At 37.8% G+C, this 23,591-nt stretch overlaps 1 protein-coding gene across 1 annotated transcript; it reads right to left on the minus strand.

Annotated features, from left to right (window-relative positions):
- Positions 1-10,321: 10,321 nt before the first annotated feature.
- LOC308422019 (RNA-binding protein 4B-like) lies at positions 10,322-10,825 on the minus strand (the record flags this gene model as incomplete). Its single annotated transcript, XM_080918507.1, has 1 exon — positions 10,322-10,825. One exon carries the CDS (start codon positions 10,823-10,825, stop codon positions 10,322-10,324), a length of 504 nt encoding a protein of 167 aa, XP_080774633.1.
- Positions 10,826-23,591: the final 12,766 nt, after the last annotated feature.

The following is a 23,591-nucleotide window of genomic DNA, read 5'->3' on the forward strand; positions in this document are numbered from 1 at the left end:
TGGACAAGAATTGGACTGACTCTGTAGACTGCTTTTGGTAAGATGGCCGTTTTCACTGTGTCAGTCCTACTGATCCATGAGTATGGGAGATCTTTCCATCTTCTGATAACTTCCTCAATTTAGTTCTTCAGGGATTTGAAGTTTTTCACATACATCCCTTTCACTTTCTTGGTTAGAATTACACCAAGATAATTTATAATATTTGTGGATCTTATACAGGTTCTTGTTTCTCTAATTTCTTTCTCAGCTCATTTATCATTTGCATAAAGGAGACCTACTTATTTTCTACGTTAATTTTGTATCAAGGTACTTTGCTGAAATTATTTATCAGTCCTAGAAGTTCTTTAGGAGAATTTTGGGGGTCACTTATATATACTATCATATCAATTTCGAATAGTGATACTTTGATTTCTTTCTAATTGTATTCCCTTAATGTCTTTTAGTTATCTTATTGCTCTAGCTAAAATTCCAAGTACTATATTGAGTACAGAAAGAGTTGGCAGCTTTATCTTGACTCTGATCATAGAGGAAGTGTTTCAGATTTTTCTCCATTTAATTGATGGCTATTGGCTTGCTGAAAATTGACTTGTCTTTAGGTATGCACATTGTATTCCTAATATCTACAAAATTTTTAATTTGACAGGGTGTTGGATATCTCTTAAATGTTTTTCAGCAAGTAATGAGATGATCATGTGATTTTTTTCAGTTTGTTTATATGGTAGATCATGTTATGGATTTTCTTATATTATACAAACCATTCTTGCATCCAAGGGAAGAAGCCTAATTGATTATGGTGGATGATGTTTTTGATGTGTTCTTAAATTTGGTTTGCCAGTATTTTATCAAGTGTTTTTGCATCAATGTAAATAAAAAATATTTTTCTTTATTGAGTCTTTGTTTTATTTGGGTAGCAGGGTGACTGTGACCTCACAGGATGTGCTTGGCAACGTTCCTTGTATTTGTATTCTGTAGCATCGTTTAAGGAGTATTGGTATTAACTCTTTTTTGAAAGTCTGGTAGAAATCTTTGCTCAAATCATCTGAACTTGGGCTTTTATTTTGGTTGAGAGAGATTTACGAACTGCTTCTGTTTCCTTAAGGGCTATAGAACTATGTAAATAGTTAGCTTGTTCTTGATTTAATTTTGATAAGTAGTATCTGTCCATAAAATCATCCATAGAATTTAGATTTTCCAATTTTGTGGAGTACCACATTTGAAGTAAGACCTAATGTTATTTGAGTTTCCTTAGTGTTTGTTGGTATGTTTCTTTTTTCATTTTTGATTTTGATAATTTGGGTGCTGTCTCCATGACCTAGTTTGGCAAAATTTTTTCCATCCTAATGATCTTCTTAATGAACCAGCTCTTGGCTTTATTGTATTATTATTTTTGTTTCTAATTGATTGATTTTAGCTGTGAGTTTAATTATTTTCTACTGGCTACTTATCTTAGATGTATTTGCTTTGTGTGTGGGGGTGAGTGTTTTTAGATTGATTGTATGATAAATCTCTAGTTTCTTTATGAATGCACTTAATGCTATGAACTTTCCTATTGGCATAGCTTTTTTGTGTCCCATAAGTTTGGGTATGTTGTGCTTCCACTTTCATTGAATTCTAAAGAGTCTTTTTGTATTTACTGACCTTTTGATCATTGAGTAGAGAGTTGTTCAATTGCCTTGAGATTGTAGGCTTTCAGTTGTTTATGTTGTCACTGAAGTCCAGGTTTAATCCATGGTGGGCTAATAGCATACAAAGATTTTATTCTATGTTGCTGTGTATGTTGAGGCTTGATTTGTGACCAAGTATATAGTAAATTTTGGAGAAGTTTTCATTTGGTGCTGAGAAGAAGGTATCTTATTTTGTGTTTGGGTGAAATGATCTGTAGATTTATGTTAGGTTAATTTGATTCATGATGTAAGTTAGTTTCACTATGTCTATGTTTGTTTTTGTTTCAATGACCTGTCCATTGGTCAGAGTCTGTTTTTGAAATCTCCCACATTTAATGTGTTTGGTTCAATGTCTGAATTAAGCTTTAGTAATGTTTCTTTTATGAATATAGATACATTTTATTTGGCACATAGATGTTCAGAATTCAGCTGTTATCCTGGTAGATTTTTTTTTCATTAGAATGAAATGCCCTTCCCTCTTTCTTTTGATTACTTTTCATTGAAATTCTATTCTATTAGATATTAGAATGGCTACTCCAGCTTGCTTCTTGGGTTTCTTTACTTGGAAAACTGTTTTGTAGCTCTTTACTTTGAGTCAATATCCATCTTTTTGTTGAGGTGCATTTCTTTTATGCAGCAGGATGATGGATCTTGGTTTACATAGTTTTGTTATTCTTTTCCTTTGTGTGTGTGTGTGTGTGTGTGTGTGTGTGTGTGTGTGTGTGTGTGTATGTCCATTGATCTTGAGAGATATTTATGACCAATAATTGTTAATTTCTGTTGTTTTGATGTTGGTGGTGCTGTTCTCTCTCATACACTCACTGTGTGTGTGTTTCTATTATTTTGTTGTAGATGTTGTGGGATTATTTTTGTTCTGTGTATTCTTGGGTGTAGTTAAACTCCCTGAGTTGAAGTTTTTCTTTTATCATTTTCTGTAGTGTTGAATTTGTGGATAGACATTATTTAATGTTTCTCTTGGTATTTCTTATTTTCCCAACAATGGTGCTTTTAAGTTTTGCTGAGAATAGCAGTTTAGGTTGGCATCTGTGGTTTCGTTGAGGCTGCAAGACATCTATCTGTCCAGGCTCTTCTATCTTCTAGAGTCTCTGTTTAGAAATTGGGTATAATTCTGATAGATCTGCCTTTGGATATTACTTGTTCCTTTTTTATTGTAGCTCTTAACAGTCTTTCTTCTGTAATTTTTGTGTTTGGTTATTAAGTACTACAAAGAATTTTATTTTGTGGTCCAAAATAACTGGTTCTTTGTAAATATCTTACTTAAAAATGTAAAAATTTTTACTGCTGTGAACAGACATCATGACCAAGGCAAGTCTTATAAAGTACACCATTTAATTAGGGCTGAATTATAGCTTCAGAGGTTCAGTCCGTTATTATCAAGGTGAGCATGGCAGCATCTAGACGTGCATAGTGCAGTCACACCTGAGAGTTTTACATCTTCATCTGGAGGCTCCTATTAGAATACTGGCTTCCAGGCATCTAGGATGAGGGGCTAAAAGCTCCACACCCACTGTGATACACCTACTCCACTTACTCCAACAGGGCCATACCTTCCAATAGTGTCACTCCCTCTGCTGAGAAAATACAAATCATCACAGTAAGGTTCTTGTGTGTTTATAGGCATATCATATTTAGGTTGTAACTATTTTCTTCTTTGATTTTGTTGAAAATATTTTCTTGTTTTTGAAGATGAGACTCTTCATCTACTTCCTTTCCTATTATTCTTAGGTTGAGTTTTTTTTTTTCACAGTATCCTAGATTTCTTAGATGTTTTCTATTTTTGATTTAACTTTTTCTTTGGCTGATGTATCAGTTTCTTCTATTGTATCTTCTGTGCCTGAGATTCTCTTTTCCATTTCTTGCATTCTGTTGGTGATGTTTTAATTTGGTGTTCCTGCTCTATTCCCTGGGTTTTCCATCTCCAGGATTCTCTCCGATTTTGTTTTCTTTATTGCTTCTATATTTCCATTTTTAGTTCTTGAACAGTTTAATTTTTTTTCACCCTTTACCTAGATTTTCCTATATTTCTTTAAGGAGTGTATTTCTTTTCTCCCCAAAGGTCCCTATCATCTTTATAGAATTGACTGTAGTGTAATTTTCTTGTGGTTTTGTTGTGTAGGGTATCCAGGGCTTGCTGGAATAGGACAGGTGTCCTCCAAAGGTGCTGTATTGCCCTGGCTTTAGTTGATTGTGGGATCTTATGGGGGTTTTTAGCCTTCTGATTGTCCCTAGATGTTCCTGATGCAGCCGGTCTCTGATAAACAGCCTGCGGTAATCAATGAAACTCAGGGGTCAGTGGCAGTCTCAAATAAGTCAGGCAAATCACAGGGGACACACAGGACAGTAGTATTGGGAGAATATAATCTCGGTGTACCTGGTGCTGCAGGGTTGGTGATCGCAGGTAGAGAGGTGGCCAGACAATGGGGTTCCAGGGAGACAGCATGCCACTCAGGGTAGCTATGTGTCTAAATTTCTTTCTTAAATATGGGCATCATTCTCATTATGAGTATGTGGAATTGTAATGAGTCCTAATGAATGCAGAGAGTAAAAGAAAAATAAGCAAGTAATTTTAAACTTTGTCATGATTGTTCATGGTATGTTTTTATGTAAACATTATTTATGTCACTGGGATGTTTCTCTAGAATTCATTTGGCTTCTCAGTCCTTATAATCATTATTAACATAATTAAAGGGCTGAACCATGCCTTAGTAGTAAAAGCACTATCTCCATACATATGAAGATTTGAATCCAGCTCCTCTGAAACCACATCTGTAGCTTCCCTGCTCTTACCATGAAACAGGTAATCCCCAAAGCATGAGGGAAAATTGGCTTGTTGTATACAATGAGAAAAACAACAGCAACCCTGCTCCAAATAGTGATGAGGAGAGTTGACACTTGAGGGTGTCCTTTTATATCTATACATATGCTGTGGCACTCATGTGGAACTTACAGTCATTCACAAGAACATACACACATATTCACCACCACTACCACAGTAAAATGGAAGAGTTGAGACTAGATAGTGAGAGTATGGTAGAAGATAAAACTCATTAGAGAGTAGATGCTTGCAAACTCTCAAGGGAAGAAAGTAGTGTCCAGAGGGTTACATGTTTACCTTAGATTGGCTTTATATTGTTTGTAAAGTCTCTAAAAGATACCTTTTCCTGAGGCACAATTCTCTGTTCAGGTGATTGTCAATCTCATTTGGTTTGCCCATCACAGGAGGGGCAACAGAGTGATTTTTTTTTTTTTTTTTTTTTTTTTATGACAACGCTTGTTGCTATGCTAGACAGTATGTCCAAGGTTCAGGTATAGAGGAATGGAGTTTTGGACAGTTACCAAATAACTGACATCTTGGCATTTTAAGATGTCACATTTCTTTCCAAGGCTATGTACAGGACTTCTGAGACTATATGTTGGACTCATATCCATTATTCTAATCAGTAATTAAATTCTTGCTGTTCAAGCCTTGGGTTTTATGAGCTGTTGATTATGGAGGAAGGCTCTATGCTTAAAGTCCTATAATCCAGCCAATAGCTAACTGGATAGCTAATAACTATATATTTCAGCTGAAGTACCTATATCTTTCCCTGGCAAGTAGCGTCATTGTTCACTAAATAAAAGTAGACTCATTCATAGTACACATTTTAGGGAGGACTCGTGGTATCAAGAGAAGGGCAGTGCATTTTATTGGTCAATTGACAGACTCTTCAAGCCTATTGATCCATTTGTATTTGAGGCAAAACCACTTAAAACATCATCACTAGAGTCCTTAAAACCATCCAAGCCTTCAAACTACCACATTTCATGTATGCTCAACATTGTGATTACATTTAACCAAAAATTAAGGCCAAATAGACATTTTTTTTTTAAAAAATCTTCTTTCAGCTAGAATAATTACCATACTTTTACATTCTGCTAAAACTTACATCATCAGCCATATCTTGTTAGGAGGGAAAGAATTATATGTATCACAATGGACAAATCAGTGATTCATTCCTCATTATCATAATGAAGCACCTAAACTAAGAACTATCCAATATATGCTTGCATGCAAATGTGGAAAATGAGATAGGATATGCCAACATTGGAGACTTGCTATCAAACTCAGAAAGCCAGATATCATTTTTCGCAAGGGAAACCAGAGGGGGAATCCTATCAAAATGGATTAAAAATAAATAAATAAACTACCACTTAGTACAAGTACATGTCACTATAAGAGAGAAATTTGACCAGGAGAAAAGTGCTAGTAAAATCAAAATAATCAAAACAAGAGCCATAGTAAAGCAACACTGTTTTGTAGATTATAATAATGGGGATGAATATCTTAAGTTGTAGCCCCAAAGTTCTGCAACAATGCTGTCTGGTCTGTACCAACAATACATAGGCTGTAGCATCAAACTGTCATCCAAAGCAAGTACTTTCTCCTTTAAGTTTTTGTTTCTTTTTGAATCAGGTATTTCAGCACAGTAATGAGAAAAGTTGTTGATACACCATGTTTTATGCCTCAGATTTCTTTAGTTAGGATAGGAACAATAAATGCTGAGTGAAATGTAGTTTATCTTGTAGATAACAGGTACCTGCCTAATTGTATTTAAGACCTACTAGTAGAAGGGAAGTCATGCTTGGTTCCTGAAATCAAAAATATGTTCATAATGGCTTTATTTCTAATATCCAGGAACTAGAAACAACCTCTATGTCCCTCAAGAGAAGAGTGGATAAAGAAAATGTGTTACATTTATGCAATGGAGTGTTACTGTTTTTAAAAACAATGAAATCATGAAAATCCATGCAGATGGATGGAACTGTTGAAAAAGACATCCTGAATAGGGCATTCCTGAAACAGAATGAGAAGCATAATATCCATTTACTTTTAAGTACATATTAGCTGTAAAGGGTAAGTGTGCTACAATTTACAGAACCAACAAAGCTAAGTGACAAGCATGACATTATTTAGTTCTTTTTTTTCCTTTTATTCATTCATTCATTTATTTATTTTCTTACAACCTTATTTAAAAAGAGAGATGTACAGATTTTTAAAAGCATTTTGGCATAACATTATATGAATATATTTTGTCATTACTTAATTCTTTTAGAAGTTTGATAGTATGTATTGAAATCTTACTAGTTACCATAAGCTTAAAGAACATGTAAAACAGACTGTAACATGGAAACTGTTTTCTTGATGTGTATAGATTAAACATAATAATTTTTGAATTCCAAAAATTGCCACAAGGCTATATTCTTAGCACTTGGATTATTAATGATTTAAGTTCCAGGTGTATCACACTCTGAGAGGATACTATAAATTTATTGTTTTCCTAAGAAGGACTGAGGCTTTCAATTTTTGGCCTTTGTTTTTCTTGAGTTTCATATGGCCTGTGAGTTGTTTCTGGGGTATTCAGAGCTTTCTGGGGTTAGTATCCAATTATCCACGACTGCATATTATGTCTATTCTTTTGTGACTGGGTTACCTCACTCGTCGCGTGCCCACGCTTCCCGCCACTAGGAACAGGCGTGCAACAAACAGATTCTTCTGCGGATAACCTTTATTGAACAGCACTTTGAGCAGGGGCTTCTTGAGCAGGAAACTTCTCTCTGAGCCGGGGACTCCCTAGCGAGTTCTACCGTCTAGACGACCTCTCACGCGCAGTCCCCCACGAGCAATCTCTCTGTCCAGTCTCTGTCCACGCAATCTCTTTTACCGAGTCTCTCTCCACGTGGTACCTCTCCGCCATCCCTCCACGTGGGGTCTCCCGCAATCTCTCCACTGTCTTCCTCTTCTCCTCACGTAGGGGAGAAAATGCACTGCTATATATGCCTAGGAGACTCGTGTTGCTACCTGATTGGTGCATCCTCCTGTAGCTCAATCACGTGCCCCAAGAGTGGGCTGTGACTTATGTGGTGCATGCGCATTAAGTCTCTTGGCTGGGCAACAGCTCTGTTTGCGGAGTTCTCGGCGGGAAGCCGGCCCCATGTTTGGGTGCAGCACAAACGGCTCCCTACACTCACTCAGGATGATATTCTCTAGATGCATCCATTTTCCTAGGAATTTCATAAAGTCATTGTTTCTAGTAGCTGAGTAGTATTTTATTGTGTAAATATACCATAATTTTATCCAAATCCACGAACAGGCTTATGAATATCATCATCCAGATCCTTGAAATTGTAGACAATAACAATTCTTAAGGTTTAAAATTCCCCAAATCACAGTTATGAAATTTCAGTGTTCACATCTTACAAACCATGCGCAATATATTTTTTTGAATAAGAAGGCTATATAAAACAGAAAGTCAAGTTTGAGAGGCAAAGGGGAATGCTTTACATGGACAAACATATCATTCTGTTGAACAAATCTCAGAGACAACGTATATAGCAGAAGAGAAACTGGATTTAGTCTAAACTCTAGGATATGCCTAATCTCCTGATACCTTAGAGAGCATATCTCCAAGTTTTAAGTTTGCATACATGGTATAGAACCATTAAGTTTATGATCAGCTATATCAAAAGATATAATTTGTTTATCATATTTTTTGTATCTGAAGTTAGGAATAATACTCTGAGTAATGCACTCTTGTATCCTTGTTTATGAAGTATTAAGCCATTCTTAGAACTGACAGTCATGAAGCTATTATTTGTGAATATTAAATAGTTAGGATTGGAAAAATATTATTATTTTTTCTTCTTTTTCAACTCAGTTTATTGTCTGTACTTTCTATCGAAGTGATTTTATATAATAAAAATATGTCCGTTGCGTTATTCAGTTCCCTGTTTGTTATGTAATTATATCTATTAAGCAAATACAAGGGAAAAGAAGCATAACTCGTACTGTGTACACAGCCATGTTCAAGATCCTGGGTCCAATAGTCAGCACCAAAATACAAGCAAACAAAATCCCATGTACTCATCCTCTTAACCCCCATTTCCCTTAAAAATAAGGGCATATAATAGTATACATTGAGAATTTATCTGCAGATTTAGTACTTTTTAAAATTTTGCTACCCTCTTCAGGGATGGGAACACACAGAACTCATGGTAGAGCACTTGCCTAGTATGTGTGGAGCCCTTGGATGACCCCAAAACTGAGGGGGTTGGGAGAGGAACTCCTTCCTTATTCTCCCCTGTCCATTCATGACCTCCTTCCACATCAAGTGAAAATAATTGTTTTGAGAGTTGAAGTGTGCTAGTGTTGTTCCAAAATAAAAGAAAAATATAAATGAAAAACAAAGTTTAACTGTCACATTTTTGCTTTTTTTTTTTTTTGTTAAAGATTTGTTTATGAATGTGAGTACACTGTTACTCTTTAGATAGAAGAGGACACTGGATCTCATTACAGATGGTTGTGAGCCACCATGTGGATGCTGGGAATTGAACTCAGGACCTCTGGAAGAGCAGCCAGCTCTTAACAACTGAGCCATCTCTCCAGCCCTGTCATATTTTAAGTACTTTCCTAACCAGAGTAGAAACAATCATGGTTGCAAATAGCACTCAACTGTCATTAAACATTGCTTTTATTGTCGAAAGGCACTTAATACCTTACTATCATCCTTTCATGAGGCACATGAAAGATCATTAGTTTGTAAGAGGAAAAGCATAGTGAGTACAATTGTCAACTTGCTGGTTAAGGACAGGAATTAGCTACAACTTTTACCCTAAGTTTTCGATAACTAGAGGCCTGGGTATTAGTGAAGTAAGTACATGACAGTGAGCCTCCAGTTAGCTTCACCATTTGCATAGTTACACTTTTCTCATTAAGTTTCCCTTTTCCCACCATTTCATCATTTTCTAGGTTTAGCAGAGGACCTTTGTATATTTAACTTTTAGGGCACAAAAAGATGTTGACTTAGGAACTAGAGAGTAGCCTTGAATGCCAGTACCACACAGAACCATGTTAGCCAATGAACTTGCTGCAGTGTGGGTTAGACCTGTTTCCTAACACAGTAGGCATTCCCTCATATGACTCTTGCATTCTTGAGATGTGCCCACACTGGGAAAATCTAATTTGAGAATTTAATTCAATAAATTTAAATTTAGTAGTCATATATAACTAGTGATTACTACAGTAACATGATTCAAGTATTTTCAGACAAGCTCCTATGGTATTGGTGATAATACATACACACTTAATGGTCAATAGAAACAATACAGTAAGCTCTATAATGTCCTCGCTGGAATTTCTCCAGAAGCAAGACCATCATTCCTATCCAATTTCTAAAGAAAAAAAAATTAGATGGAGCAGAAGAACCAATAACATGTTTCCTGGCTTTGCTTCTAGTCCACATACTGAACAATTTTGAACATCCCAAAGGTACACATTGACCCAACTAGACTCACCATAGGTTCTCTTACAGTGCTCCCTCTAGATACCCTTTTTCCTCTTTACTACCATCATCCACCGTTGAAAGCAGCAGGGTGTAAAACACAACAAAACAGAACCGAAGTCGTAACCTCTATCCTTTCTCACACTAGCTACTTATCTGCCTAGGCAACTCAGACTTCTGACAGCGCTCAAGTTAATGAAGACCAAAGAAAGGAACTCACACAGTTGTGGAGAAACATCTTGGCAAACACAATAGAAAATGTTTATTTCCCTAAGAATAAATTATGCTCGAGTAGTAAACATTATCTATTCTTTTCAATTAAAAGAATGGTAGAAGCCACTTGCACAGCCTCATGGTCTTGTGTTCTTGCCTCTGCCTTGAGCTGCCACCCAAGCCCCAGAACAGTTCACCTTGAAACTCTGTGTTGTCAAGGCCCCTGATGGCCTTCACCGCATCCTCTGCCTGCTCCACGTGTACAAAGGCATAATCTTTCACGATGTCACATTCGATGACAGGGCCATACTCCTCAAACTTGGCCCGAAGCTCTTGGTTGGTACAAGTGGGGCTGATGTTGCCCACATGTAACTTGGTTGAAGCTTTGCTCTTATTCTTGCTGGCTTCCACATTCATGTTCACTCCGTGCAGCTTGTAGTGGCGCAGGTTGCGTATGGCATCCTCAGCGGCCATCTTGTCCTCTATGTGCACAAAGCCACAGTTCTTAATGATGTCACATTCCAGCACCTTCCCGTACTGCTGGAAGAGTGAGCGGATCTCCTGCTCTGTGGCCTCCTGGGGCAGATTTCTGATGAACAGCTTCACCATCCTGATAAAAGCCTCCGGGTGGTGCCAGCGGTGGCGGCGGGTCCCGCATCAGAGAAAACCCTACAAAATGGCGACGGCCGCTCGAGCCTCGGCGCAGTGCTTTCTCGCCGAAAAATATTATTTTTATTCTGCAAAATTGCCTAGTAAGTATTTTATGTGTTTTTATGTGCTTTTGCAATGAATATCCTTTTAAAAAATCACATTAAGTTCTGAGATTTTCTTCAATTTCTCTCTTCAGAGATTTGAAGTTCTTGTCATACAGATCTTTCACTTGCTTAGTTAGGGTCACACATTTCATATTGTTACAGAAAATTCTAAAAGGTCTCTGGTGGAATTTTTGGGGTCACTTAAGTATATTATTATGTCATCAGCAAATAGTAATATTTTGACTTCTTCCTCTCTGAATTGTATCCCTTTGACTTCCTCTTGTTGTTTAATTGCTCTGGCCAGGACTTCTAGTACTATATTGAATAGGTAGGGGGAGAGTGGGCAGCCTTGTCTAGTCCCTGATTTTAGTGGGATTGCTTCAAGTTTCTCACTGTTTAGTTTGATGTTGGCTACTGCTCATGGGAGGAGGTATAGGATCAAGTGGAAGAGCAGAGACTGAAGAGGGGAATCTCTCAGGGGATGCCTCACCTGGGGATCCGACCCATGTGCAGCTACCTGGCGCAAGCACTGTAGCTGATTCTGGAAGGATTTTGCTGACAGGAACCAGATAGGGATGTTGTTTCAGGGACTCTGCCAGAGTCATGCAACTGAGCATGTTTGCAACTAACCATCATATTGAGGACAGGGATCCCGGGGAGGCTGCTGGTGTGTGGGGGATAAAGGAGCTGAAGAGGGTTGTGGCTTCATGGAAAGAACAACACTGTGAACCAACCAAATCCTCCGCAGCTCCCATGCACTAGAACACCAACCATTGAGCACACATTGAGAGGCCCATGGCTCCAGGTGCATATGCAGTGGAGAATAGCAGTGTCTGCCATCAGTGTGAGAAGAGGCCTTTGGTCCAGTGAGGGAACGTTTTTCCCAGTATAGGGGAATGCCCAGGCACTGAGTTGGACAGGGTTATTGAGAGTTAGTGCACCTTTGTAAAGACAAGTAGAGGGGGAGGGGAGATGGGAGCAGGGTGGGCAAAGGGGATACCATTTCAAATGTAAATACAGAGAGTATCTAATAAAAACTTAAAATATCATACTAACATATTTTCATCTTTTTATTGGCTATTTTATATATTTGCATTTTGAATGTTATTCCATTTTTCATTTTTCCCTTCGCAAATCCCCTATTTCATCCTCCTCCCCTGCTTCTATGAGGGTATTCCCCACCCACTCTACCACTCCTACTTCACCTCCCTGGCATTCCCTTACACTTGGGAATTCATTAAGCCTTCACAGGTCCAAGGGCCTCCCCATTCATTGATGCCAGATAAGGTTGTCCTCTGCTACATGTACAGCTGGAACAAGGAGTTGCTCCATGACTTTAGGTTTCCTTTAGCTATAAAATTAAAAAAAAAATGTTTGTTGGTTTTGGTGTTTTATTTTCAGTATTCTAGGATTTTAGACTTTAGGGCCTTTGGTGTTTCAGGGTTTTAATGGCTGTACTTTTGGCATGTAGCTTAAGAGTTTGAGGATTATGGGAAAAACTCAATGTTAGCTTGTTATCATAGCTATTACTTTGTTGTTATTTTTATTTAATTCTCTATTTCAAGGACATTAATATCATCTTTTGTATTCTGTGTTTTGACAGATTGGGGATAAACTATTTATTCTATAAAATTTGGAGATAAATAATAACAAGAATTGCCTGGAAAAATCCAGAAATCATTGTTCATCATTTGCATATTCATGAGCAGGTCATAATGAAAATATTATCAATAATACTCCATTTTGTTTCCTAAGTATGTCTGCATAGCCACAAAGCAAAGTCATGAAATAATGATGAAACAAGAGAGTTTTAACACATTAGCTGAAACATGTCATTGTTTTACATTCAAGGATTTTCTAAATGTTCTGCTTGATAAAAGGAAACGTAGATATGCCAAAATTAGAACATTTAAGTATGATGTAGCAAGGACTATGAATAAAAATAATCTTTATTATCAGTTCTATTCATTTATGTAAATATTTTCAAAATCTTTGCCTTTCAAAATTCAAAGGTAGGCTTAATATCAAAGAATGTTAACTGCAATAAAATGCAGGGAAGAATGTGATACATGCATCAAATTATACTATAGACCACATCTATCACATAACAGAATGTTTATAACACAGTTTTAAAAAAAAAAACAAGATACATAGGGTTTGAAGTTTGTCAAAAAAGAGAAAGAGGATAATGGGGGAAGAACAATGGGGAGGGAACAAGGAAAGATAAAAGAGGAAAGAGTGGAAAGTGTAGAAGAGTGAGCGAGATGTGGAAACTTGGCTTTGTACGAGGTGAGTAGAATTAAAGTAATATTTCAATGTGTGAAATTGAGTCTCAGCTTTTTGTAGAGCTAGAGTCATGAGTAGACTTTACTATTCCAGAGGGGAAGAAGGTTAGAACATGCCATGAGTCTCGGGTTTCTTATAACACTATAGCTTTTATTTCAAAATAAAGGAATGAAATTCTATACATAGCTTGGAGAGCTCAAACATGTATATCTGGGATATCTGATGTGAACGACAACTTCACATAATAAGTTTAGAGGTTCACTAGTCTTATGACAAGTAGAGCATAGAGATGAACAGCACGAACACATGAATCTCTAAAAGCCTGCCTGTCAGTAGTTTTGATTTGTACAGACTTAGGGTTCTTGTGAAAAGAAATTGATTTTATGTTGAGGAAATTGCATTAGAAAGCTCTCTCAGCCCCTCAAGTCTATAAAATAAAACACACATGTATTTATCTATTTGTTCCTGAGAAACACCTCACAGACTAAAGCAATATCTAGAGTTCCATGTTCTTACACATTCTAACAAACACATATTTTAAATTATCAACTCGATTGGTAGAATTTAGTCTCTTATAGTTAACTGCAGTTTCAGAACTGAATCAGAAAGCCTTCATTAAAAAAAGAGGATGCTTTTTGATCTCTTTTCGCTGTAAGTACATGCCTGGGGGCTGTACCAATAGTTTTTTAGACAACTAAACATGAAAAAAAGAAGCAATAAAAAAAATTATGTGACACAAATGAAATTTGTTGGTACTTTCTATTCTGTTTATGTCCTTTTTCTCTACCCATCATAATCAATATATTGCAATTACTGTTATATCATTATTATAACCTTAAGAATGACAATAAGAATATTTATTGTATAAAGGAATTTTATTAATGCTACTCATGTATTTATATTAGTGTGCATGATAACTGATATTCACATAGATATTCTTCTAGTTTATAATTATGTGGTTTCACTGCAATTTATGAAAAAGAAAAGAAGTGTTTTCATGAACTAAATAAAAATCTCTAGTAGTAATTTATTGTCAGTTTCCAGGAGGAAGCACATTCCCTAGCATAATTCTCAATAACAGTCATAAATATGTGACTTGTACTGCCTATTAATTTATGAAGTAATAGGATCAAGACTAAGAGTTGTTTTTAATTATTACATTTAATTTAATTTTGTGTTTGCTTTTGTTAGGGGTACACAGCAAGGTACTTGTAAGCAGGTCAGAGGCAGCTTTCCCCTTCTTTGTGGACTGAACTCAGGTCTTTGTGGTAGGTTGTTATCCACTAAGCAGCCTCAGGTGATCCATTATAAAGATTTCAGAGCTAAAAAATGGAAGATATGCGAATACTCATGTGCATTTGTTTTTATGTATGTTTTCGAGTTATCTAACCGGTTAGGGGTGGATAGAACCCTTCTTGAATGCACTGTAGCCCACAGTATTTTTTTTTTTTTTTTGTAGACAAAAAGTATCTGTGTCATAAATTTTATTAAAATTAAAAGTATGAAGTGATAATAGGAATAAGTACTTAATGAATGGAAAGTTCGAGGTAAATCAGATTTTAAAAGAGGGGACAAGTCAGTAACTATTTGTGGACACCACATTTAAAAGATACGTCGAGAGACATGGCTGACAGAAAAAAAAGGCAGCAACAGTATGAGAGAAATGAAAAAGAACTCTCTGACACAGGTGCTTCCTTTCTCAGGGAAATCACCCAAATTGACATCTACCAAATAGAAAAATGCAGATTTATATTTCTGTGCTGTTTGTGAGAGTAGGATGCAGAGGAATTTAGTCTTGGCAAAAACACATAGTAATAATTAGATGTCTTTGGAAGAGGAGTTGGCTGAGAAATGAGGAAATTTGGAACAGAAACTTATAACATGCAAGGATTTTGAGTCAAAGATGGAGTCCTGTGTCCAGCTACATACCGTGGAAGTGGCTATCTCACTTACAGACCCTGACCCAAGGAATGCTAGCAAACATCTTTGATAGGACAGCTTTTATTCTGGAGAGCATGTATCAATTGTTATCACTAAAGTTTTGAAATACCCCTGTTTACAACGTTCTACCATTTGTGAGTTTCACCTTTCTTTTATTTTTAGTTGTTCGACAGTTTCATACACTTACAGTTTTTAGTCATTTTCATTCTGGGTTTACAGAAGCAAGGGCTACCTGTCTGTGGATAACACCAGCTATCCTCCCCAATATCTACTTCCCAAGTACCTCTCAGGAGAAGGTTTGCCTCTGACTGAGAAGAGCTACTTTTGCTGTCAAAACTGTGACTGCAGATACATGATTGAGAGTGAGGCACCATGAAAGACCTTTGTGACATTTGCCCCCATCCTACTACCCCATCTTGCCAAATTAATAGGCTGGACAGGAAGCCACTGGAGAACTCTTATTTTAAAAATATGTATTTACTTATATTTATTCATGTGTTTTGCATGTGCCTACTTAAGTTTAATTAGAGCCCATGATTGTACCCCTGCCCAGAATACCAATGGTGTTATGTCTCCTAGAGAGGAAGTTGCAGGTGACTGTGAGCTACTTAATGTGGGTGCTGGGAGTCAAACCCAGCTCCTTAACTGCAGCCTCAAGTACTCTTAACAGCTGAGCCCTCTCTCCATTCCCAAACGTGGTTTTCATATTTTGATTTGAATGTAGGCACTTGGAAGTTCTTGAGACCGGATTTCACAGCCTCAGACTGGGTTTCTGAGCATCTGTCTTGAGCTGAATCATCCTTATCTCAAAGAGAACACTTAAGTGTTATTGGATGCTGAAGTGTAGGTCTCCACAGTGGATGGCCTCTGGTGGTACGCAGGAGGTATAAGACAGCTCTATTTAAGGGGCTATCTACTGAGAGTTTACCTGTGCATCACTGAGTATATGGATAACACAAATTGAACTTTTTAAGCTTTTATATCCATTTGTGTGTGTGAGTGAGTGAGTGAGTGTGTGTGTGTGTGTGTGTGTGTGTGTGTGTGTGTGTGTGTGTGTTGAGGGCAGAATCACAGGGTGGGCAGACATGGAAGAACTGAGAAGTGAATAGAATTGGAACCTGTGATGTGAAATCCTGAGAGAATCCATAAAACTGTAATTTGTTTTAAAGGTGTGGATTCCCGGCCCCTCCCAGTGCATAATGAAATGTTGATGGGCCCAATGTTGTGCAAGTTTTGTATAGATAACTCCAGCTGCAGTGAATTCATGAGTACATTGTCTATACCATTTGTACATGCAATGCACCTGCATAGACATTTCTGGATTTGAAGTCGCCACTGCTGTAGCTATGACACCTGAGCTATGTCTTAAATACACTTTGCCATGCCTATGTGATTGCACTATGAGACCAAATGGAGGTAATTTAGAAAGTGTATGAACTTGACGCTGCCACATGCAAATGTACTCAACACTGCCCACTTTAACTGCAGCTTAACAACACTTGTTTAAACTCAACCTTACTGGGATTATTTCCAAGAAATAAAAAAAATCCATGACTGCATCGAGAAAAGTGATTTTGCTTCTAAGTTTTGAATTTGGATTTTTTAAAAAATGTGATCACTTCTATTGTTTTACAGAACAAAACAGAAGACTTTTTCTCTAGTAACAAGATTAAAAAAATAAAACCGAGGGTGTTCTATAAGGAAGTGTCATAAAAGAGAAGTTGGCATTAAAGGCTGAGATGTGAGCAAAGGGCCCTAAAATATAAGCAAAGAAAAATTTCAATTCCAGGGGTGGGGAAAAGTCCATCACTGCAAGGCACTATAAGAGTAAGGACTGCAGGACTTCAGGACACAGAACGGAGCCTGGCCCATCTGCCACCCGGAACGGCAACTCGTAAAGGCTGAACAACTGGTAAGTGGGGGACCTAGGCTGCTGGGGAGTGGAGGGATCTCTGCGGAGTGCACACAGAAAGTGCACCTCCTGCCTTGACCTGCCCTGTCCTGCCCGATCCAGTGACCTGGAACAGAACTTAGGAACTTCTGTTTCCACCTGGAGGCGACTTCAGGACACAGAGCGGAGCCTGGCCCATCTGCCACCCAGAACGGCGGCTAGTAGAGGCTGAGCAACTGGTGGGTGGGAGTCCTGGGCTGCCAGAGAGGAGAAAGATCTCTGCGGAGTGCACACGGAAAGTGCACCCCCTGCCTTGCCCTGCCCCGCCTTGTTTGATCCAGCGACCAGGAATAGAACTTTGGAACTTCTGTTCCCACCCGGCAACTCTGAGGCATAGAACAGGGCTCCACCCATCTGCCACCTGGACCAGTGGAGATCCAGGGACACAGACCAGATATAAGGGAAAGGCAAGAACATATCACTGACAACAAAATGGCAAGAGGAAAGCGAAAGAGTATATCCCAAGGAAACCAAGACAACCTGGCAACACCAGAACCCAGATCTCCCATAACAGCAAACATCGGAATTACAAACACTACAGAAAAGGAAGACACAGACCTGAAATCATACCTCAAGATGCTGATAGAGATACTTAAACAAGAACGGGAGGAAAAGCAAAAAGATTCAGAAGCTTTTAAAGAGGAAACAAGAAAAACACTCAAAGAACTCAAAGAACTAGAGGAAAACAGAATCAAAGAGATGAAGGAATGGAAGAGGGAATTTAAAACAGAAATTGATACAATAAAGAAAACAGAAAAAGAGATAACCCTAGAGGTAGAACACCTAAAAAAGAAATCAGGAATCACAGAAGCAAGCATTTCCAATAGATTACAAGAGATCAAAGAGAGAATCTCAGGGGCAGAAGACAACATAGTAAACATAGACAAAACAGCCAGAGAAGATGCAAAAAACAAAAAGCTCCTAACCCAAAATATCCAGGAAATCCAGGACACAATGAGAAGACCGAACCTAAGGATAATAGGAATAGAAGAGGGAGAAGAGTATCAACTAAGAGGCACAGTAAATATCTTCCACAAAATCGTAGAAGAAAACTTCTCTACCCTCAAGAATGAGATGACCACGAGCATAAAAGAAGCCTTCAGAACTCCAAATAGGTTGGACCAGAAAAGAAATACCTCCCGACACATAATAGTCAAAACACCAAGTGCCCAAAGCAAAGAAAGAATACTAAAAGCAGTAAGGGAAAAAGGTCAGGTAACATATAATCGCAGGCCAATCAGACTCACACCCGATTTCTCAACAGAGACTATGAGAGCTAGAAGAGCCTGGACAGACATCATGCACACCCTAAGAGAACAAAAGTGCCAGCCCAAGCTGCTATACCTAGCAAAACTATCAATCACCATCGATGGAGAGATGAAGATATTTCAAGACAAATCAAAATTTACACAATATCTGACCACAAACCCAGCACTACAACGAATTATAGGTGGAAAACCCAATACTATGAGGGAAAATACAGCCTAGTCAAAACAAGAAAACTCCTAAACAAGAAAACTAAAAAAAGAAAAAGACACAGACACAACTCAACCCACAGAAGCAATAATGGCAGGAAACAGAACCAACTGTTCCTTGATATCTATTAACATAAATGGACTCAACTCCCCAATAAAGAGACATAGGCTATCAGACTGGATACATAAACAAAATCCAGCCTTTTGCTGTATACAGGAAACTCATCTCAGAGACAAAGACAGACACTATTTCAGAGTTAAAGTGTGGGAAAAAAACTTCCAAGCAAACAGCTCCAAGAAGGAAGCTGGAGTGGCTATTCTAATATCGAATAAAGTAAATTTCCAACCAAAAGTTATCAAAAAAGATAAGGAAGGACACTTTTTACTCATTACCGGGGAAACCTGTCAGGAGAAGCTCTCAATCCTTAACCTATATGCTCCAAATAAAAAAGCACCCCCATTCATAAAAGAAATCCTACTAAAGCTCAAAAAATACATTTCACCCCACACAATAATAGTGGGAGACTTTAATACCCCACTCTCAACAATGGACAGATCATGGAAACAGAAACTGAACAAAGGCACTGCAAAACTAGTAGAGACTTTGAACCAACTAGAATTAATAGATATATACAAAACATAGTATCCTAAAGTAAAAGAATACACCTTCTTCTTACCACCCCATGGCACCTTCTTGAAAATTGACCACAAAATTGGACAAAAAGCGAGCCTCAATCAATAAAAGAAGATTGAAATGCTCCCATGCATCCTCTCAGATCACCATGGTCTACGGCTGGTCTTTAACAACAACAATGACAACAAAAAGCCCACATACACATAGAAACTAAACAATGCTCTATTAAATGATAGCAGGGTAAAAGAAGAAATAAAAAAAGAAATTAAGGATTTTCTAGAATTCAACGAAAACGAAAACACAACATACCCAAACCTATGGGATTCAATGAAAGCAGTACTGAGAGGAAAACTCATAGCCCTAAGTGCTCCCAAAAAGAAACCGGAGAGAGCTTACATCAGAAACCTTACAGCACACCTAAAAGCCCTAGAACAGAAGGAAGCAGATATACCCAAAAAGAGTAGACGGCAAGAATTAATCAAAATTAGGGCAGAAATCGACCAAATAGAATCAAAAAGAACCATTGAAAAAATCAACAAAACCAAAAGTTGGTTCTTTGAGAAAATCAACAAGATTGATAAACCCCCCTAGCAAGACTAACTAGAGGGCAAAGAGAGAGTATACAAATTAGCAACATCAGAAAGGAAAGTGGGGACATAACAACTGAAACTGAGGAAATTCAAGAAATCATCAGATCCTACTACAAAAACTTATACACCACAATTGGAAAATCTGGAGGAAATGAATAAATTCCTAGGCAGATACAAGATCCCAAAGTTAAACCAGGACCAAGTAAACCATCTAAATAACCCTATAACACCTAAAGAAATAGAAGAAGTCATCAAAAGTCTCCCAACCAAAAAAAGCTCAGGTCCAGACAGGTTCAATGCAGAATATTATCACAAGTTTATTGGGGATATAACACCAATACTCTCCAAACTATTCCAAAAGATAGAATCAGATGGAATACTACCTAACTCATTTTTTGAGGCTACAATAACCCTCGTACCTAAACCACAGAAAGACCCTCCAAGGAAAGAGAACTTCAGACCAATCTCACTTATGAACATAATGCAAAAATACTCAACAAAATCCTTGCAAACCGAATCCCAGAACACATTAAAACGATCATTCATCATGACCAAGTAGGCTTCATCCCTGGGATGCAGGGATGGTTTAATATAAGGAAATCCATCAATGTAATCCACCATATAAACAAACTAAAAGATAAAAATCACATGGTCATCTCACTAGATGCTGAGAAAGCATTTGACAAAATCCAACACCCCTTCATGTTAAAAATCCTTGAAATAACAGGAATCCAAAGTCCTTACCTAAACATAATAAAAGCAATATACAGCAAACCAACAGCCAACATCAAACTTAATGGTGGGAAACTTGAAGCAATCCCACTAAAATCAGGGACTCGACAAGGCTGCCCCCTCTCCCTACCTATTCAACATAGTACTTGAAGTCCTGGCTGGAGCTATTAGACAGCAAAAGGAGATCAAGGGGATACAAATCGGAAAGAAAGAGATAAAAATATCACTCTTTGCCGATGACATGATAGTGTACTTGAGTGACCCCAAAAATTCCACCAGAGAACTTCTACAGCTGATAAACAAGTTCAGCAAAGTGGCTGGATACAAAATTAACTGGAACAAATCAGTAGCCTTCCTATACTCAAAGGAAAAACGTGGAGAAAGAAATTAGGGAAAAGGTACCCTTCACAATCGTCACAAAAACTTTGAAATACCTTGGTGTGACTCTAACTAAGCAAGTGAAGGACCTGTAGGATAAGAACTTCAAACCTCTAAAGAAAGAAATTTAGGAGGATCTCAGAAAATTGAAAGATCTCCCATGCTCATTGATTGGAAAGGTCAACATCTTAAAAATGGCCATCCTACCAAAAGCAATCTACAGATTCAATGCAATCCCCATCAAAATTCCAACCCAGTTCTTCATGGAATTGGAAAGATCAATGTGCAATTTCATATGGAATAACAAAAGACCTAGAATAGCTAAATCTATCCTCAACAACAACAACAAAAAAAAAAAAAAAAAAAAAAAAAAAAAACATCTGCGGGAATCACTGTCCCTTTCCTCAAGCTATATGCTATATTACAAGGCAATTGTGCTGAAAACTGCATGGTACTGGTACAGAAATAGGCATGTGTATCAATGGAATAGAATAGAAGATCCAGAAATGAGACCTCATGTATATGGTCACCTGATTTTTGACAAAGGAGCAGTAAACATTTAATGGAAAAAGGACAGCCTATTCAACAAATGGTGCTGGTCCAACTGGCACTCAGCATGCAAAAGAATGAAAATAGACCCTTTCTTATCTCCTTGTACAAAGCTCAAGTGTAAGTGGATCAAAGATCTCCACATTAAACCAGATACACTGAAACTATTAGATGAGACAGTAGGGAAAACCTTAGAACACATAGGCACAAGAAAACAAAACGGCAACCAACAGAATGGGAAAAGATATTTACCAACACCACATCAGATAGAGGCCCAATATCCAAGGTATACAAGGAACTCAAAAAGCTAGACACCAGAGAATCAAATAACACTATTAAAAATGGAGTACCGAGCTAAACAAAACATTCTCAGTTGAGGAACACCGAATGGCCGAGAAACATCTGAGGAAGTGCTCCACATCCTTAGCCATCAGGGAAATGCAAATCAAAACAACCCTGAGATTCCACCTCACACCAGTCAGATTGGCCAAGATCCAAAACTCAGATGACAGCAGATGCTGGCGAGGCTGCGGAGAAAGAGGAACACTTCTCCACTGTTGTTGGAGTTGCAAACTAATACAACCACTCTGGAAATCAGTCTGGCGATACCTCAGACAATTGGATATAGTACTACCTGAAGACCCAGCTATTCCACTTCTGGGCATATACCCCAGAGACACTTTAATACACAGCAAAGATATATGCACCACAATGTTCATAGCGGCTCTATTTATAATAGCCAGAAGCTGGAAAGAATCCAAATGTCCTTCAGAAAATGAATGGATACAAAAATTGTGGTACATTTATACAATGGAATACTACTGAGCTACCAGAAACAGTGACTTAACCAAATTCTTAAGAAAATGGCTGCATCTAGAGAATATCAATCTGAGTGAGATAACCCAGTCACAAAAAACAGACATAATATGCAGTCACTGATAGTGGGATGCTAACCCCAGAGGCTTGCACTCCCCCAGAAACAACTCACAGACTGTATGAAGTCCAAGAAATAAAGAAAACAAAAAAATATATATATTTACAAAACAAAAAAAAAAAAAAAAAAGAGTAAGGACTGCAGGAGCTGAAGGGGTTTGCAACCCCATAGGAAGAACAAAAATATCAACCATCCAGGTGCCCAGAGCTCCCAGGGACTAAACCACCATTCAAAGAGTACACATAGAAAGACCCATGGTTCCAGCTGCACATGGAGCAAAGGATGGCTGCAAAAAGAGGGGAGGCCCTTGGTCCTGTGAAGGCTTGATGCCCCATTGTAGGGCAATGCAAGGGCAGGGAGGCAAGAATGCTCTGCTGAGGGAACATTTTCACAGATGCAGGGGGAGGGGGGATAGGATAGGGTGTTTGTGGAGAGGAACCTGGGAAAGGAGATAACTGTAAAATGTAAAAAAAGAAAATATCTAAAAAAGAAAAAGTAATGCTACAAAGTAAAAATTGTGCTTAAGTTGTATTAAGTATAAAGTAACAGGTTTTAAAGCAAATTTGCATACCTATAGCAATAACTTCCTTTAATTCTGTGGTTTGGGACAGAATAAGAATGTTACTATATCTTCGTTCTTTTTTCTTAACAGCCTGATCACAGCCCCTACTCTTTTGAATGTTACTACATCCTATGTTTGTGTTTATGGAGAGAGGGGTGGGGGGAGAACAATGATCCTGTGAGTCTCTTTAATCTGTATTAGAGGATTCTATAATATACAGAGGTTTGCATGCATACACTCTTGTGTGTGTGTGTGTGTGTGTGTGTGTGTGTGTGTGTGTGTGTGTATGTGTGTGTTTGTGTATGTATGACTAAAGTGAAAGAATAAAGAATATGGGAAGACAGGCTGTATTAAACTGTATAAATATGCGCTTAAAGTGTGACTCACATGTTAAATTTATTAATATACTGAACTGCAAAAGGGCTTCAGACATAGCATAGGTAGATGAATTCAGAGAATTCAGCTATATTTTATGAAGTCAGACATAAAAGAGATTGTTTTTGTGTGTAAAATAAGACAATGCTTCCCGTTTATTGTTCAGAACCTAGGATATATAGTCACTTACTGAAATGTATATGAGTGAACCAT

The sequence above is a fragment of the Micromys minutus genome (genome assembly GCF_963924665.1).
Source record: "Micromys minutus genome assembly, chromosome: 6".
NCBI lineage: Eukaryota > Metazoa > Chordata > Mammalia > Rodentia > Muridae > Micromys > Micromys minutus.